The sequence below is a fragment of the Danio aesculapii genome, chromosome 11, assembly GCF_903798145.1.
Source record: "Danio aesculapii chromosome 11, fDanAes4.1, whole genome shotgun sequence".
In the NCBI taxonomy this organism is placed as follows: domain Eukaryota; kingdom Metazoa; phylum Chordata; class Actinopteri; order Cypriniformes; family Danionidae; genus Danio; species Danio aesculapii.
In genome coordinates this window covers 43,969,699-43,990,506 of record NC_079445.1, presented here as the reverse complement: position 1 = coordinate 43,990,506, position 20,808 = coordinate 43,969,699, and the positions used below count along the sequence as shown (strand labels likewise).

General features: G+C 34.5%; 1 protein-coding gene across 1 annotated transcript in view; it reads left to right on the top strand.

The window, feature by feature from the left end:
- The window catches only part of eml6 (EMAP like 6), a 137,557-nt gene that overhangs the window by 39,790 nt on the left and 76,959 nt on the right, over window positions 1-20,808 (top strand). Inside the window, exons 5-9 of the mRNA XM_056467686.1 lie at window positions 4,898-4,966; window positions 6,570-6,755; window positions 10,052-10,187; window positions 16,957-17,158; window positions 19,312-19,449. Coding sequence (XP_056323661.1) covers window positions 4,898-4,966; window positions 6,570-6,755; window positions 10,052-10,187; window positions 16,957-17,158; window positions 19,312-19,449 — 731 coding nt within the window. The remainder of the gene's footprint in view (window positions 1-4,897; window positions 4,967-6,569; window positions 6,756-10,051; window positions 10,188-16,956; window positions 17,159-19,311; window positions 19,450-20,808) is intronic.

Sequence of the window (20,808 nt, the reverse complement as noted above, 5' to 3'; positions counted from 1 at the left end):
GACCTCAAAATATATTTGGGAGCATTTGTTTTCACTGTAAAATGTTTATCGCATGTGTAGATTTAGGAGACATTCACAAATTATGCATCTTTGCACCTAAAAACACCAAACGCAGCGCTCAGTAATGGTTTAAAACACTTGACATGTCAACTTGCTGAGGTAAACAAAGCCCGCAATGCCCGCCCCACCTTCAAGCTCTTCTTATTGGCCCATTGTGCTAGAACAGAACGCAAATGGATTGGTTAATATCAGCTGTCAATCACTCAGTTCAGATGACAGGGAGGTACAGTTGGAAAAATGTAAAGCGCTGAAGATGAGAATGAAAACAACACTGACAGATTTTGTCTTAGAAACCACCTAAAGCTACAAATAATGGCACATCTAATTAGTGATCATGTAATGAATGTTAATCCACCATCTACTCTTTTCAAAGAGAGGATAAAAGACTACTAGTGTTCACTATGAAAATGACTAAAGCATTTACTGTAAAGCCGGTGGGACAGAGTTTTCAGGTAACATTGTTTGCCACATCTAAACATTTCAAGCACGAGATCATTCATAAATATTCCTAGCAAATCTAATAAATATTGGAGACATACTCGGTACACAAACAAACTAAATCAAACTTCAGCAGCGTTTATTTGAGAGCACACAAGAGGATCTGCGCGCTCTTGAAGCGGCTTATATTTGAGGGGGCGCGCAAGAAGTTTTGTGCACGAGCAGAGGAAATCGCCGCGCAAGCAAAGAGATCCGCACACTCGTAGGCTATTATATAAATGCGTTTTCGACTTCTAATACTGCGCTCACGACATTTGTCATTGAAATAACGCCACAGGTAGTTCTGTGTAAAAAAGGCCTGCCGCCACAGCTGGAAAACATCCTAGAGGAAACACTGCTGACATATAACTTATTATTTGCATCCACATGATCACTAATAAGATGTGTGTTATTTGCAACTTTAGGTGGTTTCTAAGACAAAATCTGTCAGTGTTGTTTTCATTCTCTCATCTTCAGCGCTTTACATTTTCGTGGTTAAAGGTTGCACATGCAGATTTTTGTTTGTTAGTTTGTTTGTCATTAGTGTTGATTTCAAATGCAGCTAATATAACACGTGTAGTAACGGTGCTCATCATGTTTAATGGGTGCGACTACATTTTGTCTCGTGCACCTAAATTTAAAAAAAAATCAGGAGCACCGGTGCTACCAAGAAAAAAGGTTCATTTCAAGCCCTGTTTATACAGTCTACTTGCAATGGTTTGGGGAAGCGCAGGCCTGTTCAGCGTTTCATCTTTAAAAGTAAAAAGATTTGACTCTTAACCAAGTGAAAAATGCAGCACATGCCTTATGCAGCTCGACTGTTTCCATAGCAACAGATGCTACACCTCAGCCATGTGAATGAAGACTGGGAATGAGCATTATGAATGAGATACTGTGGTAAAATACTGCACAGAGGAGCGTTTTCTAATCGGACGAATGATGACAGACTTCTCCCTGAGGGTTGGCAGATTTTATATGACACAGTCTTTTCAATCAAACACATTTGGCGATTGCTTTTATTAAAAAGAACCCACCGAGTGCTTTAAAAAAAACCTTGAGAGAAACCAGGCTCAGTTGGGCACGATCATTTTAATTTCTCCGCTGGCCAAACGTCTTGTGCAGAGCTGCAGTCTCAGTGGCGGAGGCTGGAAGCTGGCCTCAGCGAAGACTCGTCTGTCTCTGGAGCGTCACAGGAATCAGTCTCATGTTCTCCACTCTTCCATGACCATCACAGTAGCTGCTCAGGATTCGGCCAAGGTTATATCCATTAAGTTATCCATTGAGTTTGTTATGATACTCCCAAAATCATTCCACATAAATCTGCAGATTTTTTATAAAATTCTGCACAGAAATAGAAAGAAATGTCCGCAGATTCCGTCTGGCCCTGCTGATAATGCATTCAGATCTATGTGTTTTTCTGCTTTGGTCCTGGAGAATTGTTATTTCATCAAACAGTGATAACTAGGGCCAGACAGAATCTGCAGACATTTTTTGCATATTAGTCTACTAGACATTTTTTGCTATTTCTGCGCAGAATTGTGTTCAAAATCTGCGGATTTATGTGGAATTATTTTGGGAGTATCATAACAAAAACCTTAATAGATGAAATAAAATGTAATACCTTTTTAACTTTTATTTAATACACATGTGTCAAAGCCAGTTCCTGGAGGGCCGCAGCTCTGCACATTTTAGTTCCAACCCTAATTTAACACACATGATCAATGTAATTGAGTGCTTTAGGCTCGTTTGACACCTACAGATAGGTGTGATGAAGCAGGGCTGGAACTAAACTCTGCAGGGCTCCGGCCCTCCAGGAATTGACTTTGACACCCCTGATTAATGTTTACATTGCAAATCCAATTAGAGCCACTTTATTTGGTAAACAAAGCAAGTCTGTCATATAATATATCTACTATAAGACAGAAAACATTATTTTACAAACTGCATTGTACATAAATCAGATGAATATTTTCATATTAGTCAATAAAATTACTGTAATTAATTAAAAAACTGAATAAATTCAAATTTACACACATTTACTCAAGTAAATAAACAGAATTAATAATGGGCTAAAAATCTGCAGAAATCTACAGAATTCTTAATAGAATGGCTTAATATTTTGAATCTAAAAACATGCTGTATCTTATCAGAAACGGCTCATTATTGAGTACGTCAACAAATGTCAATGCTTTGAATGCTATGGGAAAGGGCTGCACAGTATATCATTTCAGCATTGATATTGCAATGTTATCATACACAATTGTCACATCGCGAGTACGCGCAATGTTGAGTCTGGATTATAATTGATCATTTATCAGTGTTTTCTCAGTGTTTTTTGAGGCCTGTGACTGTATGAGGATTTTTTTAAAAGCATAAAGACATAATTTTACCATTTGTAACTTTGAAAAATTGTTAACGATTAATTTTATTGAATCGTTTACATAAAAAAAGACTATGCAATATTATTTTACATTTGATTATTCAGTTACTACAATACAGTTTGACTCCTGTATATTTTTCTTTATTGAGTTTAGCTTGTAGATTGATTATGATATTGTATTCAAATGCACTCTACAGAATCATCCCAGTCAATCTTTATCAATTAATCAATTATATATTTTTTTCTAAATAGTTATTCAGCAAATCTAGTGAAATTGTATTCATAATCGCAAAATATATCGCTGAATAAAAAATTAGCACAATGTTAGATTTTTCCAACACCGTACAGCCCTAGTATGGGATTGTGTTATGGTATTATCTATGGAATTACTCCTATTTTATTCAATAATTAATAATTTACATACGATGTCTAATTTGAAACATCGCGATGATGATGGCATCGTCGTCGTAGGCGGCAGTGAATTATTTATGAATAATTAATTAATTCATAACGAATTAATTATTTGTAGCCTACCGTTTCAACTACCTCATCCACAGGGACTTTCTTTTACCCATAACCAAATTATGAATAAATAAAGTTAAGTTACACACAGATGACCACCTGTCAATCACTTTCTGCAGGACTCTGGCATGAATAGGCAGAGTGATCTGTGTTGTTATAATGCCGTCCACAAACTTGGTTAGTAAAAAAGGTGAACCACCAACAGGAACCAACCAACAGTATCTGAGGTTTACACTAAAATTACTGAAAGTACTGAAAGTGAAAGATTGAAGCAGTGTACTGACGCTGTGACACGTTACCTGATAGATTCAAAAGACCGAAGAGTCGTTAGATAGAGACAAGATTAATTAAATATCATGTTTAACAACTATAATGAGACTCGATCCAGCGGTACATCCTTGATAAACTATCTGACGTGCACTCCTCTCTGGAGCTCAGACGAGCACATGACAGTGTGTGTGTGGCTGTGTCTGTGTCTCTGTGTGTGTGTGGTCACGTGATGTGCATTTTTTGTGGCATAGTGTGGACGGAGGGCTGTTTAGAAATGCTAGATAAAACGCCAGGGTGGACATGTATCATTTCTGTTCTAAAATGCCATTATAGAGGGCTTGCAATGGGGGCTCAGCTCAGCATCGTGATGTCTATCGGCAATAGAAGACGAACGAATAGAATAGAATAGAACGACCCAACCCTAATATCTAATCAATATTATGTGCTGTCTAGGCATGGGACGTTAACCGTTTTCAAGGTATACCGTGGTTTGGAAAAGTCAAGGTATTAAAACCGCCAACATTTTCAGTAATACTGTTCCTAAGGGATTTGTAAGGTTTTTTAAATTTTTTTTTCTTTCTTTTTTGTAGGACAGCAGTATCTCCAGCAGAAAAGATATCTAAAGATGCCATTTTAAATTGTAAAGAAATCTGTGTTTTTGAAACTGATGAAGACAGCAGAAGTTAAAGATTCATTTTCATTATTATTATTATAGCCTGACGCTGCTCCAAAATATTATAAATCTGTTAAAAAATTAAATATACATATATTTTATATATTTCAGAGTAGTATATTTTAGAGTAGTAATCCCAATACCGTGATATTTTTATCCAAGGTTATCATACCATCAGAATCCTATACCGGCCCATGCCTAGTGCTGTCATCATGGCAAAGATAAAAGAAATCAGTTATTAGAAAAGAGTTAAAACTATTGTGATTAGAAATATGAGTTGAAAAAAATTCTACATTAAACAGAAATTGGGGACAAAATATAAAAGAATTCAGCTAATAATCCATACATTGCATTTAAAGTGTTTATCAACCCTAATGAAAGAATCAGACTGTTTTACAATGACAGAATCAGAGATGAAGAAGAAAGTAACGCTGATTTAAAGGCTTCATGATGATTCAGGTGTTTGTGCATCATTTCCTCCAGTTGTTTTGGATCTGATGTGTTTGTGCTTTCAGATCTTTGATATTTCGTGGGACCCGTTTCTGCCGCACCGGCTGGTGAGCTGCGGAGTCAAGCACATTAAAGTGAGTCGAACCCCTGAGACAGAGTTCAGTTCAACCCAAGACGATTCCTGCAAACAAATAAATGAGGCGTCGGTGGAAAACAAGCCCTCATTTATTCCTGCTTTCCTTTGTTGTTTTTGTCTTCACCGCAGATGCCTGTGCTTTTTTCGTAGAGATCAAAACTGCATTAACATACTGAAAAACTTAGAGAGAAAAATATTATAATAATGCAATTCACTTTTGATTGTGAGAGTCGGAGGTTGAAAATGATGATAAAACTGAATTTTCTGTGCAAAAAAAACATTATTATTGGAATTAATGCTATGAAATGTTAATTATGAGCAGAGTATTTTCACAAATTGCTTTTTTTAAACTAATTTCATTTATTTTTTCCTATATTCTCAACTTTTTGACCAAATTTCGTTTATTTTTCTCAAATTTTGTTTTATGTTTTTTTAGTTTTTTTAGAATATTTATTTATTTATTTATTTTTTATCTGTAAAGTTACATTTTATAATTAACATTTAAGGATTTGTATTTTTTTATTTTAGCACTCTATATATTTTATCAGAAATGCTACATTTTTGTGAGTTATATATTTTATAATTGAATACAAATTTATTATCAAAGATGGTGTTACTCAGATGAATGCAGGAAATTTTATTGAATATTTTAATGTATTCAAATTATTTGTTTGCTTTTTTGTTTGGCCGCTCAACAAATGTTTACAAGTAGTAAAGTTAGACATTGATTGATAAGAGGTAGTGTGTGTTTATGATGATATTTTTAAAAACTATAAAACATGATAAATATATATTTTGGATGAACTATTCCTAAATTATTTTATGTTAGAAATAATATGTAGTTTGAGGTTTGAGTAGGTTTAATGTAATTTATTTGATTTATTTTTTGTTATAATGACTTGTAATATTTTATCAGATATTTTGTTTATCTTTTGCTGGGTTTTCTTTTTTTATTTATTCATAATTAGATTTTTTTAATCAAATTAATTTATTATTTGCTACTCAAATAAATGCATGAAATTTCAGCACTTTTAATAATAATTTTGTGTGTTTAATAGTGATTTTTATAGTGATTTTGAAGTAATTTTGTAGATTTTGTTGTAATAAAGTTAATTTATTGTAATTTTGAGGTGTTTTTGACTGCACAAAAAGTCAACTTTATTGATATTTGTTAAATTTCATAATGTTTAATAAATATTATTATTATTTTTTAATTAATTATTAGATTTTTTTTATTATATTTAAATTTTATAAACGTATTAAGTAAATATTTATTTCTTTTATATTTTTATGATTTAATAATAATTATTATTGTTATTATACTTTATACCATGCTTTTATTTTGTTATGTTTACTGAAGCTCCTAGAGTTTATGTGTGTATCTACTGGTTTGTAAAATTAAATGGAGAAACATAATACAATTATTTTAAACAATAGTTTATCCAAAAAACTAAAATTGTCATATTTGTTCACGTCATTTGGTGCATGTACTATAATATATTTTTTCTGAAGTCACGAGTTCAGATTTGTGTGAGGAATAACCTGACAGTAAATTAGGAGTCGTTTCTCATGTGCTCACTTTCATCTCTCTTCCACGTCAGTTCTGGGCATTATGTGGGAATGCACTGACACCAAAGCGAGGGATTTTCGGCAAGACAGGAGACCTGCAGACCATCCTGTGCTTGGCAACAGCTAAAGAAGAAGTGACGTATTCAGGCGCTCTAAACGGAGATATTTATGTGTGGAAAGGACTCAACCTGACGCGGACCATACAGGCAGCGCACGGAGTGAGTGAAGCTTAACACATCCTACACAATATCTCACATCATCTGTGAAATAAACCATCACTCGCATGCCATTTCTGATCCATTTGTGTTGTGCAACAGAAATATTAGTGCTATAATATCAACTAAAGTGCTTTCAAATGCTCAGATTTGTTTGTTGTGTAACATAATTTTAGCCGAAACATGAAGACAGGATGGGTCATATACATTTTGACCAATTTTAAATTACAACCTCAAGGACAGTATGGAAAACGCAGAATCCTCATTCATCTATAAGCGATATCGTCATACGGGCTCTGGAATACTTTGGCAAACCTCAAGTACCACAACAATACGTAATTACATCCACGAATGCCAGTTAAAACTGTACTGTGACAAAAGGAAGCCCTATGTTAACAGTGTCCAGAAGTGCTGTTGACTTCTCTGGACTCTGAGGCATCTGGAATGTACCATCACACAGTGGAAACTTGTACTGTGGTCAGATGAATCAGTATTTCAGGTATTTTTTGGAGAATTGGACACTGTGTGCTCCTGACCAAAGAAGAAAAGGATCATCCAGACTGTTACCAGCAACAAGTCCAAAAGCCAGAGTCTGTCATGGTCAAGTGCCCTTGGCGAAGGTAACTTGCACTTCTGTGATGCACCATTAATGCTGAAAAGTACATAGAGATTTTGGAGGACAGTATGCTGCCTTCTTTTCCAGGGAGTCCCATGCATATTTAAACAAGACAACGCAAAACCACATTATGCACACATTATAAAGTCCTGGCTGCGGAGGATGAGGATACAGGTACTTGACTGGCCTGCCTGCAGTCCCGATCTGTCATCAATAGAGAACATGTGGTGCATTTTGAATCGCAAAATGCAACAATGAAGACTCCGTACTGTTGCCCACCTTAATAGTTGTTTGTTGGAAGAATGGGACAAAATTACACCTGAAACACTTCATCACTTTTGGCTCGTTTCCACTGACTGGTACGGTACGGTTCGGTTTGGTACAGGTCACCTTTATCAGCCTTGCGTTTTCACTACCAAGGGTACCCTTTTGGTGGGCGTGGTGTATGACAGAAAGTTTCAGTCGACGTCATTTTCGCTCGAGGAAATGTCTACAATAAAGCTGTACGGGTCGCTCACATATCATATGAGAAGCACTTCACAGAAAACAGATGCTTTATACACATAAATACTAGTGCAGAAATATTTATTACTAACTTTTCTATAAACATGAGTTGATTATAACTGCAGATCAATGACAGTGCGAAATAACCTACTGTAACGTCTGTAATTATAATAAATAACTAAATAAATGAACATATATAAACACATACAGCCCCTTACAGTCTCAGATATGATACCAACTACAGAAGAACTACACACATCAGACATTTAGTCCATAATTAGGTTCAAAACAGTACAAAATATAGCCTACAGTCAGTGCAAACCTCTCATCTGTGTCTGTAATCTTCAGCAGCACATGTAGCCTCTGTTAGAGAGTAATTCCATCATTCCCAGTTCATATTAGTCCAAAAGGTGAAGATAATAGTTAATCATGGCATTTTGTTCATGTTTGCTGAATAATGTGCTCCTTTTTTCCGGCTTCTCCTTTGTTTCTTCACGCTTCACTCTCGCGTTTGTCAGTCTCTGACAGGATCGGGTTTCAAAAGCACGTCAATAATCAAGCGCAGGTTATTATCATCAGCTCATGAAGTTTGTTATTTCAGATATAATGTTAGACGTGCGCGAGCGCTAGCAAGAAACTCAGACTGCCTCAGACTGGCTCGTAAAAAACTACGGGGCACAGGGTAAATCTGCTCTTCTTCTTGGCTTTGTGGCTGTTCAGCAAGACGACGACAAGGTTTGTTTGAGACCAGATCGACCATGGCTCGTTATTATATGTATATGTAATTCCGCTATAATCGCTCGCTGTGTATTTTAAACATGGCGGGTTTTTTGTTTTCATTCTGGCTTGTTGCATAAGCGAATGACGTATCTCTGTAAACCAATAGCGTTCAGCTGCGCGTGTGGCTCCGCCTTTTGGTACCCTTTCTCGTGTTTGGTACCCTTTCTCGTGTTTGGTACCCTTTCGAAAGGGTGCCGAAAAAGTGGTACGTACGGTTCGGTATGCTTTTTGACAGTGGAAATGGCCATAAAAGCGTACCAAACCGAACCGTACCGTACCACTCAGTGGAAACGGGCCATTTGTGTCTTCAGTCCCTAAATGTTTTTAAGTGTTGTGAAAGGAATGGCAACATTGCAAAGTCATAAATGCTTTCACTTTTTTTGAAATGTGTTGCAAGAACTAAAATTGGAATATGTGTTTATTTAGAAAAAAGCCCCAATATAAATCATGAGGAACACATTAAATAATGTCTGTTGTATTGTCTGCAATGAAATACAAGTCAAAGTAAATTTAGAAATCACTACTTTCTTTTTTATTTGCGTTTTCCATACTGTCACATCATTTTCTGATTTGGGGTTGTATTAGAAAAAGTTGTATTGGCTCAATTATACTTTTTTTTCTACAGATAAACAATATTTTTAGAGAGTTTCAGTCAGATTTCAGGCCTCATCATAGCACAGGAACTGCTTTAGTCAAAATAACCAATAACTAGGCCCACACAGAATGATTATGTTTAGCCCATCATTGAGTCTGTTTGTTTAGACATGTAAATTAGGCCTGTCACAATAATCGAAATATCGACTTATCATGCAATACTTGGAGATGACCTCAATATTTTTTGCCATTGCAATATATGTTTACAAATTCACCAATAACGTTAAAGCCATTATAAAAATGACTTTTACATTCGACCTCACCGGTGTCAACGTTTATTATTGGACATTTACCTAATAGGACATTTATTAGTATATATAATAGGACATTTACCTTTTTAAAGTCAAATTATTGAATCTATTTGCATTATTGTGCTGTTATATAATCATTATATAATCAGTGGCATAAAATGATCTCAAAATGACAATAATATTGCTTATCGCAACAATCTCTGTGACAATATGTCGCACAGCATAAATTCCTTGCCGTGACAGGCCTAATGTAAATGTGTGTAAATATATATATTTGTTCAGTTTTTATACTTAATTAAATTAAATATTCTTAATCATATATATTGATCTTCTCCGGAGGCAGGGCTTGTCCACCCTCAATAAAAGCAGTTTAACTGTTTTAATAGTACATTAATCTCGTATATGTCAAAAGCTCAAGAGAATTTTGTATATTTGGTTCATGAGCCCTTAAAGCATGGCCGGTTGCTCAGTTTGTGTGTGTCTGTGCTCCGCAGGCCGGGATCTTCAGCATGCACTCGTGTGAGGAAGGTTTCGCCACCGGTGGTCGTGACGGATGCGTGAGGCTGTGGGACGTGGATTTCAAGCCCATCACCAAGATTGACCTCAGGGAGGCTGAACAGGGTTATAAAGGTAAAACATTACTGGAACGTTTCATGAAAAACTGCATGCTTTTTGTGGTGTACACTCTAATGTTGACTGGGGCGGCGCAATATTGGAATAATCTTTAAAAAAATTTCACCAGATGGCTTAAATAGCTCCCTTTGGAAGAATTCAGGAACAGAAATTGAATAACCAAATGTTAAATAACATGTCATAGTCATTCATTCATTCATTTTCTTTTGGCTTAGTCCCTTTATTAATCAGGGGCCACCGCGCAATGAACCGGCAACTATTTCAGCATATGTTTTACAGAGCGCTGCAACCTAGTACTGGGAAACACCCACCCACCCACCGACACACACACACACACACACACACACACACACACACACCTACACACACACACACACACACACACACACACACACACACACACACACATTCATACACTACGGCCAATTTAGCTTATTCAATTCCCCTTTAAAAACATGTGTTTGGACCAGCAACCTTCTTGCTGTGAGACCACAGTGCTAACCACTGAGCCACTGTGCCACCCGTGTCATATTCTTCATTGTATAAATAATTCAATAAAATAATTGTATTAAAGCTACAAATGGTACACTTTCTCTGTGCCTGAATGCTTTAAACTCTCTTGATATACTCATACAGTCACTGGCCTTAAGAACACATGCAGTGATAAACTTATGCTTCACTATGGGAAAAATCTCATGTTCTGACCTGATGCTCAATAATCATGGTTTAGCACTGCAAATCCTGCAGTGTGAGTATTGATATCGATGCTAAAACAATATATTGGCTGCCATACTTGTGCACACCAAACTGTAAGTAAACATGTGCATGGCAACACTCTCTGTGGATAAATTGTGGGATGTTTTTGCGGTCATTTGCAAATTTTCAGCTTGAGCTGAAATCTTTGAATTTTTTAACAATATTTTGTGCTTATGCCAAATGAGTTGGACATTTTGTGTCCATTACGTCACCTGGTGCAAAGTTTCCTGTATTCTCATCTTTGCATTTACTTTATTGGTAACCCATGTGAATAACTAAATTAGCATTTGGTGTAAAGTCAGAGTAACATTTACAACACAAAGCTTCAATTTCATTAATATAAAAACGGTCCCATAACACATTAAAGCATGCAGCTGTCAGAAAAGAAACCAATGAATAATCCAATTTAATTTAATTTAATTTAATTTAATTTAATTTAATTTAATTTAATTTAATTTAATTTAATTTAATTTAATTTAATTTAATTTAATTTAATTTAATTTAATTTAATTTAATTAATTTTCTTTTCGGCTTAGTCCCTATATTAATCTGGGGTCGCCACAGCGGAATGAACTTATCCAGCATATGTTTTATGCAGCGGATGCCCTTCCAGCTGCAACCCATCTCTGGGAAACATCCATCATTACTCATTCACATTCATACACTACGGACAATTTTGCCTACCAAATTCACCTTTACCGCATGTGTTTGGACTGTGGGGGAAACTGAAGCACCCGAAGGAAACCCAACCCAACGCAGGGAGAACATGCAAACACGACACAGATGCGAAGCTCAAACCAGTGACCTTCTTGCTGTGAGGCGACAGCACTAGCTACTGCGCCATTGTGTCACATTAAATTAAATTAAATTAAATTAAATTAAATTAAATTAAATTAAATTAATTTTATTTTATTTTATTTTATTTTATTTTATTTTTTAATTTGATTTAATAATTTTTTTCTTATTTTATTTATTAATTATTGTATTAAATTGTATTAAATTAAATATAGTTAAATTTCTCTGTATTTATATGCTGTTTAATGGTTTAACGAATTTTAATTATCATTTAAATTTATACAAATTTATTTTTTATACATGTAATAACATTTTTATTTACATGTTTCATAATTTATCAAATGTAATATAATGATCATATTATTTAACCCTCCCCACCGAAGGTTAATGTTTAAAAAAAAAAAAAATAAATAATAATAATAATAATAATATTAACGTGACTACATTTTCCTGGATTGTTTTCTTTGATTCAATACAAATCTATTACCAGAAATAGTAGAAATCCCATGACTTCTTTAATATTTTATTGGCTAGCAGAGCTGAGTCTGAAATGAAAACATGGCCAATAATTGTGTGGCATGTGTAAGAAATATAATATAAAAAAAATAATGTCTTGTAGATAAAATTGAGTCTTTCTCTGGAATTGTATTTCTTATATGGTGGAGTAGAGAATGTGTTGGACTCCCACACCAAGCATTTGTTTTTTAATCTTGGTTTTTCTGGCAAAGAAATGTATACTTTTGCTTTAAAAATGTGGTTGTCTCAAGTATTTACGCTATTTTCACTCGAGAAACTCGACATACATCAAAAGTCCAATGACTTTTTGGCACATATTTTGACCTATGGATTTTCTGTTCTATGGTGCATGTTTAGCTCCTAGCCTGACTGTATTATCCTGTTTACTTGTTTGTATATTTTCCATTATTTCCTATTGTATAGCTGAGACTGTATTTGTTTGTGCTGATGTATTAAAATAACCAATGATTAATAATAATAATAATAATAAATAATAATAATAAATAATAATAAATAATAAATAATAATAATAATAATAATAATAATAATAATAATAAATAATAATAATAATAATAATAATAAATAATAATAATAAATAATAATAATAATAAATAATAATAATAATAATAATAATAATAATAATAATAATAATAATAAATAATAATAATAATAATAATAATAATAATAATAATAATAAATAATAATAATAATAATAATAATAATAATAATAAATAATAATAATAATACTAATAAATAATAATAATAATAATAATAATAATAATAATAATAATAATAAATAATAATAATAATAATAATAATAATAATAATAAATAATAATAATAATAAATAATAATAATAATAATAAATAATAATAATAATACTAATAATAATAATAATAATAATAATAATAATAATAATAATAATAATAATAATAATAATAATAATAATAATAATAATAATAATAATAATAATAATAATAATAATAAATAATAATAATAATAATAATAATAATAATAATAATAATAATAATAATAATAATAATAATAATAATAATAAATAATAATAATAATAATAATAATAATAATAATAATAATAATAATAATAATAATAATAATAATAATAATAATAATAATAATGATATAAAAAAAAATACCTTTATATACATCAACTTGCCACGAACTACAGGTGGAACAGTAGATTTGCTACAACTTGACACTGTGCATTATGGTTAAAGGTTTTGCATTGGGGCAACACGTGGCTCAGTGGTTAGCATTGTGGCCTCACAGATAGATGGTTGCTGGTTCGAGTCCTGACTGGGTCAGTTGGCATTTCTGTGTGGAGTTTGCATGTTCTCTCCGTGTTGGGATGGATTTCCTCTGGGTGCTCCGGTTTCCCCCACAGTCCAAACACATGCACTATAGGGGAATTGATGAACTAAATTAACCATAGTGTATGAGTGTATGAGTGTGTGTGTGTGTGTGTGTGTGTGTGTGTGTGTGTGTGTGTGTGTGTGTGTGTGTGTGTGTGTGTGTGTGTGTGTGTGTGAATGAGTGTTTCCCAGTGATGGGTTGCAGCTGGAAGGGCATCCGCTGTGTAAAACATATGCTGGAATAATTGGCGGTTCATTCTGCTGTGGCGACCCCTGATGAATAAAGGAACTAAGCCGAAGGAAAATGAATGAATGAATGTTGTGTCCTTGTACAAAAATAAATAAAAATAATAATAGTTAAGCAGACTTATGAATGAAAGCAAACTTTGTGTGTGTGTGTGTGTGTGAGTGTGTGTGTGTGTATGTGTTTTAGTGTTCACTATTTGCCAGGGTTAATTGCTATATTCAAACTTTCCCCAAATCTGTAATGTAACAGCCTAACACAATTAACTGGACGTGTCATGGCTGGCTCTGTGCAGTGAGCCTTGAATGGCTGTTTCCATTATTGAGCATTTCTCAAAAGGCCGCAGCATTGAGTGCATCTCAGCGGCAGCAGATCAATGATGCCGGAACAGATCATTCATTCACACGCTGTAAAGGACAGACCGTATATAAGGGATTGGTCACCATAGCAACACGGCGGCGCTTATATGGCAGACAGACACTGCTTCTCAGCACATGCGAGTCTGCTAGCGATGAAGCTGTCGTCAGTTTCACAGCTGAACACTGTCAGATAACAAACCTGCAGAGACAGCTGAAGCAAGAGATATTTTTCCCAAATGATGTTGAACAGATTCAGGAAATTTTCACAGTATTTCCTATAATATTTTTTCTTCTGGAGAAAGTCTTATTTGTTTTATTTCGGCTAGAATAAAAGCAGTTCCTAATTTTTTAACCCATTTTAAGGTCAATATTATTAGCCCCCTTAAGCAATATTTGTTTTGGATAGTAACAGAACAAACCACTGTTATACAATGACTTGCCTAATTACGCTAATGTTTACCTAATTAACCTAGTTAAGCCTTTAAATGTCACTTTAAGCTGAATACTAGTGTCTTGAAGAATATCAAGTCTAATATTATGTGCTGTCATCATGGCAAAGATAAAATAAATCAGTTATTAGAAATGAGTTATTAAAACTATTATGATTAGAAATGTGTTGAACGAAATCTCTCTGTTTAACAGAAATTGGGGACAAAAGGGGGGGGGGGATAATTCAGACTTCAGCTGTATTTCACAAACACCACAGTCATCTCACAGAGGAGTTTCACTCATTTAGCTTTGTTTTAGATCAGATATTTATGAATTGAGCTTCACACAGGTGAGTGGGTATGACAAACCACCTGTAGAAACACTCTTCTGTCTAAAAAACACCCTCCCCCTTCTTCCTCTAGCACTTAACTCTCTGAGCGCTAACAGTTCCTCTGTATAATTATCCCGTATTGTGTGTGATAGATTAAACATTTCTTTAAATATATACATTTTTACATTGTAAGATGCATTCTGAGGTTTGACTGTCTATATGTGTAAGAGACAGTATCGTTTCTCCAAAGTAATGCAAATTATAAGTTCTGGGCACATCAGATCTGACTGCCTATGTGTGACATACAGTATCATGTCTACAAAGCAATGCATATTGTAAGCTCCAGGCACGGCTGTGTCTTTCGTCTGACAAATGGCCGAGTGATACTTTGAGGCATGGCTTGGAAAACAAGATTTTTGTACTAAACCTGTAATGGCAGTTTCTGTTTCTACTAATAAGCACTGCCCACTAAATTATGTGTTTAACTGAGTGCCAGCTGCAGTAGTTGAGATTTTTTTCGATTAACGACACAGCAACGGCGAGTTCTCATTAAAAAATAGCCAACATTTTTCATGGATTTGATGTGCTTTTTTAAATAATAAAGAAACTTGTTAGACATATAATAAAGAATAATAAAGAAGTAATAAATAATAAATAAATAATAATAAATAAATAAATAATAAATAATAATAAATAATAAAGAAACTTGTTAGGGGGGGTAAATAAAGAAACTTGTTAGACATATAATAAAGAATAATAAATAAATAATAAATAAATAAATAAAAATAAATAATAATAAATAATAATAAATAATAAAGAAACTTGTTAGACATATAATAAAGAATAATAAAGAAAAAATAAATAATAAATAATAATAAATAAATAAATAAATAATAATAAATAATAAAGAAACTTGTTAGACATATAATAAAGAATAATAAATAAATAATAAATAATAAATAAATAATAATAAATAAATAAATAATAATAAATAATAAAGAAACTTGTTAGGGGGGGTAAATAAAGAAACTTGTTAGACATAATAAAGAATAATAAATAAATAATAAATAATAAATAAATAATAATAAATAAATAAAAATAAATAATAATAAATAATAAAGAAACTTGTTAGGGGGGGTAAATAATAAAGAAACTTGTTAGACATATAAAAAAGAATAATAAATAAATAATAAATAAATAATAATAATAAATAAATAAATAATAATAAATAATAAAGAAACTTGTTAGACATTTCTGATTACCAAACATCGATCTACCACTGAATACAGATTAAATAATAATAATAATTCATTCATTCATTTTCTCTTCGGCTTATTAATCTGGGATCGCCACAGCAGAAAGAACTGCCAACTTATCCAGCATATGTTTTACACAGCGGATGCCCTTCCAGCTGCAACCCATCACTGGGAAACACCCATACACACTCATACACTACGAACCATTTTTTTTAACTTGACCAATTCACCTATACCACATGTCGTTGGACTTGTGGGGGAAACCGGAGCACCGAGAGGAAACCCACGCCAACACGGGGAGAACATGCAAACTCCACACAGAAATGAACTGAACCGCCAACTTATCCAGCATATGTTTTACGCAGCGGATGCCCTTCCAGCTGCAACCCATCACTGGGAAACATCCACACACACTCATTCGTACTTGTACACTACGGCCAATTTAGTTCATCAATTCCCCTATAGCGCATGTGTTTGGACTTGTGGGGGAAACCGGAGCTCCCGGAGGAAACCGACACCAACACAGGGAGAACATGCAAACTCCACACAGAAATACCAACTGACCCAGCCGGGACTCGAACCAGCGACCTTCTTGCCGTGAGGCGATTGTGCTACCCACTGCACCACCGTGCCGCCCCGCGTATCTCAGATTTTCAGAGTATTATTCAGATTTCATCATGATATGTGCTGATGTTAGATGTTGTCCCGCAGGTCTGTCCATCCGCAGTGTGTGCTGGCGGGCTGACAGGATTCTGGCCGGGACACAGGACAGCGAGATCTTCGAGGTGATGGTCAGAGATCGGGATAAACCTCTGCTCATCATGCAGGGTCACTCAGAGGGGGAACTCTGGGCCCTCGACCTGCACCCAAAACAACCGCTCGCTGTGACTGGCAGCGACGACCGATCCGTACGGTCAGTACACACACACACACACACACACACACACACACACACACACACACACACGCACGCACACGCACACACACACACACACACGCATATGGAGGACACATACACACACAGGACAGATGGAGGATGTGGAAAATAGCTCTGAATTTAGCAGATTTTGAATGATTTACCTTCATCTTTATTTCTATATCTCTTTTTACAATGAAGGTTGTGTCAAAGCAGCTTAACATAAATGAAGAAAAGAGTGTAAAAGTCATAATATTTCAAATTGGGCAACATTTCAGCAAATCAGGCTGTCCAAATATCAAAAATCATCAACTTCTAATGGTACAAAAATATTAAAGAGCCCATATTATACATGAAATAGGGTCATATTTAGGTTGTAAGGGTCTCCAACAACAGTCTAATATGCATGCAAGGTCAAAAAACACTTTGATGGTCTTATAATCTGCATTTATTTTTACCTAATTATCCCAGCGACTCCCATATGAATCGTTCAGCGATTCATTTGTTCCCAAACCCATCCTCAGCGCGAAGCTAATCTGCGCTGATTGGACCAATGACAGCCTGCTGCGATTGGTCGACAGTGACAGGCTTCAGCGCGAGACAGAGTGATATGCCCAGCTGCTAATCTACAATATAAAAGTAGTCACAGTGCACACACGCTTCATAGTGTAAGGCTTTTTTCACACACACACACACAACCCTCCTCAGAAGAACTGGGGAGATCGACGCGAGTCTCCTAGCCGTCACACACTCTACCTGCTCTTTTTCTCTCTCTCTCACACACACACACACACAACGCTCCTCAGAAGAACTAGGGAGAGCGACGCGAGTCTCCTGTCTCCTAGCCCCTAGCCGTCACACACTCGACCTGCTCTTTTTCTCACACACACACACAAACACAAACACACACACATCACGCTCCTCCTCAGAACTAGGGAGATCGACACGAGTCTCCTGTCTCCTAGCTTACGATGGCCATAGCAACGACAAACGGCAGTGGAACGCGAGCTCACAAAAGCATTTAACGTTAAATCCCTAAACAAAGCGGCACGCGTCGCGTTTTTAACGTGGCTTACATGCGATAAGAGAATATAAAGAGTAACCGCGTGTACTGTACCAGGTTAACAAGTAACAAAACACAATAAATACATCATTTGCAAGCTAGAGTAAACGAGGCAACAATTTTAATCGCACTTACTTACACTAGTGAATAAACCTCAACCACTGACTCTTCACAGTTTCATCTTTGGGTAGAGACTGTCAATATTATCCATCTGAGCACAGCGTGACTTCATTCGACCGGCGGCGTCTGTGTGTGTGTGTCTAGTGTTTTTTCTGTGTTAGTGGGCGGGGCCGCAGGTTTCAAATCTCCCTGGTTTGCGCGCGTAACTACTGGCGAGGCTTGTGTTTCGTGGCTGCTACTGGCGAGGCTTGTGTTTCGTAGCCGCGTCATAGCGAAACACCTAATGACTCGTTATCAAGATGACTCGTTCGAAGCACTATGAGTCGACTCTTTTATAGATGAATCAATAGTTTTAAACACTGTACACTTACAGATTTAAGCCTTAGCTGGATATTTCACTTCACTTAGAGCTGTGTTACACACTACATGGAAGGGCATTTTCAAAAACCCATAATATGGGCTCTTTAATTAATTCTATTTTGTAATCAGACTTGAAATAAACACTTTGATTGACATTCTCCCTTTGTACGTGTCATCAGAGAGGGAAAGCCCCGCCCATTAGTGACCATCTCTTCCTCATTAGCATATAGGAGTTTAGTCTTGTTTTTGAATCTGCCACTAGGCTGACACGCAGACATTTGGAGCTCCGCCCTCTTTTGAAAAGAGCACAATCTCATTTGAATTTAAAGCGACAGTCACCAAAACGCCACAAAACCAAACCAAAGCCTAAAAGAATCAGATTCAAAGAGTCATCAAACATTATTTGTGTGATATTTTGAGCTGAAACTTTACACACACACTCTACAGACATCAGAGACTTATTTTACATCTTATATAAAGGAGGAAAAATTAAGAATTTTTAGATATTTGGACTTAAGACGAAACCATCAAGTAAGAAAGGATGCAATACCTACAGTATATAAACTCATGTATTAATTTTGATGACACATGCTCACTTCTCCCTCAGACTGTGGAGTTTGTCTGAACACACACTGATCGCTCGCTGCAACATGGAGGAGGCGGTGCGCAGTGTTTCCTTCATCAACGATGGCTCTCAGCTTGCTCTCGGCATGAAGGACGGATCCTTTACAGTCCTACGTGTCAGGTACTTCAGCATTCACTCCAGACGCATCTGCTCAAACCAAGCTTATTTTTAGAGAACCAAAAACGACAATAAAAATATTGGTTAAAATCATTTTCATTAACTGAAATAAAATTCACTATAAATGGAAAATCTGACCTGTATCACACTGGAAAGCATGCTTTTCTGACTTAGTAAAAAATTATAGTTATGTTTTCAGAAATATGTTGTTCCTTAATACAAGAAAAATAATCTGCCAATGAAGTGAGCTAATTAATCTTGTTTTTGCTTTGAAATGAGGTTATTTTGCTTGCTTTAAGGGAATAACTCACTTCATTTTGTTCTGTTTTTATTCAAACAATTATTTATTTTAATTACTAAGAGCTTTGCACAACACTAAAACGCAAGCCATGCAAACACTAAACTTCGACACTGAATGTGTTCTGTTAACTCTCATAAACTACTATTGCTAAATCTAAAAATGAAACTAAATATATACAAAATAAATAGTGCTCACAATATAAAAGCTAATCAAAAACAAACAAAGCTATTAATGATTTACTGACTAAACAAATGAAAAAATACTGTCAAAATAAAACGATGTTAAGATTTGTGCTGTGAAATGAATTAAAGTTTGTATTTAAATATTGTGTGTGTAATCACTGTGTGTGTGTATGTATATGTATATATATATATATATATATATATATATATATATATATATATATATATATATATATATATATATATATATATATATCAATGAAGCATACAAATAATGCAAAACCAAAATATTTATGTACAGTTTTAAAGTACAGCGGTGTCACACGGGTCTCTCTCTCTCTCTCTCTTTATATATATATATATATATATATATATATATATATATATATATATATATATATATATATATATATGTATACTAGGGGTGTAACGATACACTCAGCTCACGATACAATGTGTATCAAGATATAGTGTTCACGATTCGATATGTATCACGATATTTGAAATAAAAATTAAAAATTAAATCTGAAATGCAAATAAAATATTTATTAAAAATATTACCAAGTAAACAATTTTCAATGTATTTCTTTTGTTCCTTTTTGTTGTTCTTTAAGAAAATAACAAAATTAAGGAAAATTTAAGTAAAGGTGCAAAAATTAAAAACATTGCATTCTATTCAAGTAAATGTTCTCATGATTCTGTAGATGTAAAATAAAGGTGAACATGAGTAGGCTGTTATTATTGTTATTTCTCAGACATATGGTAAAACAACAATAATATTGTGTGTAGCTCTACTGTTGGTTAAAATGCTAAATTTTAAATAGACTTTGAATAATGGACTTTAAATTTGTCCTGGTCATTAATGCACAGTAAAGTGAT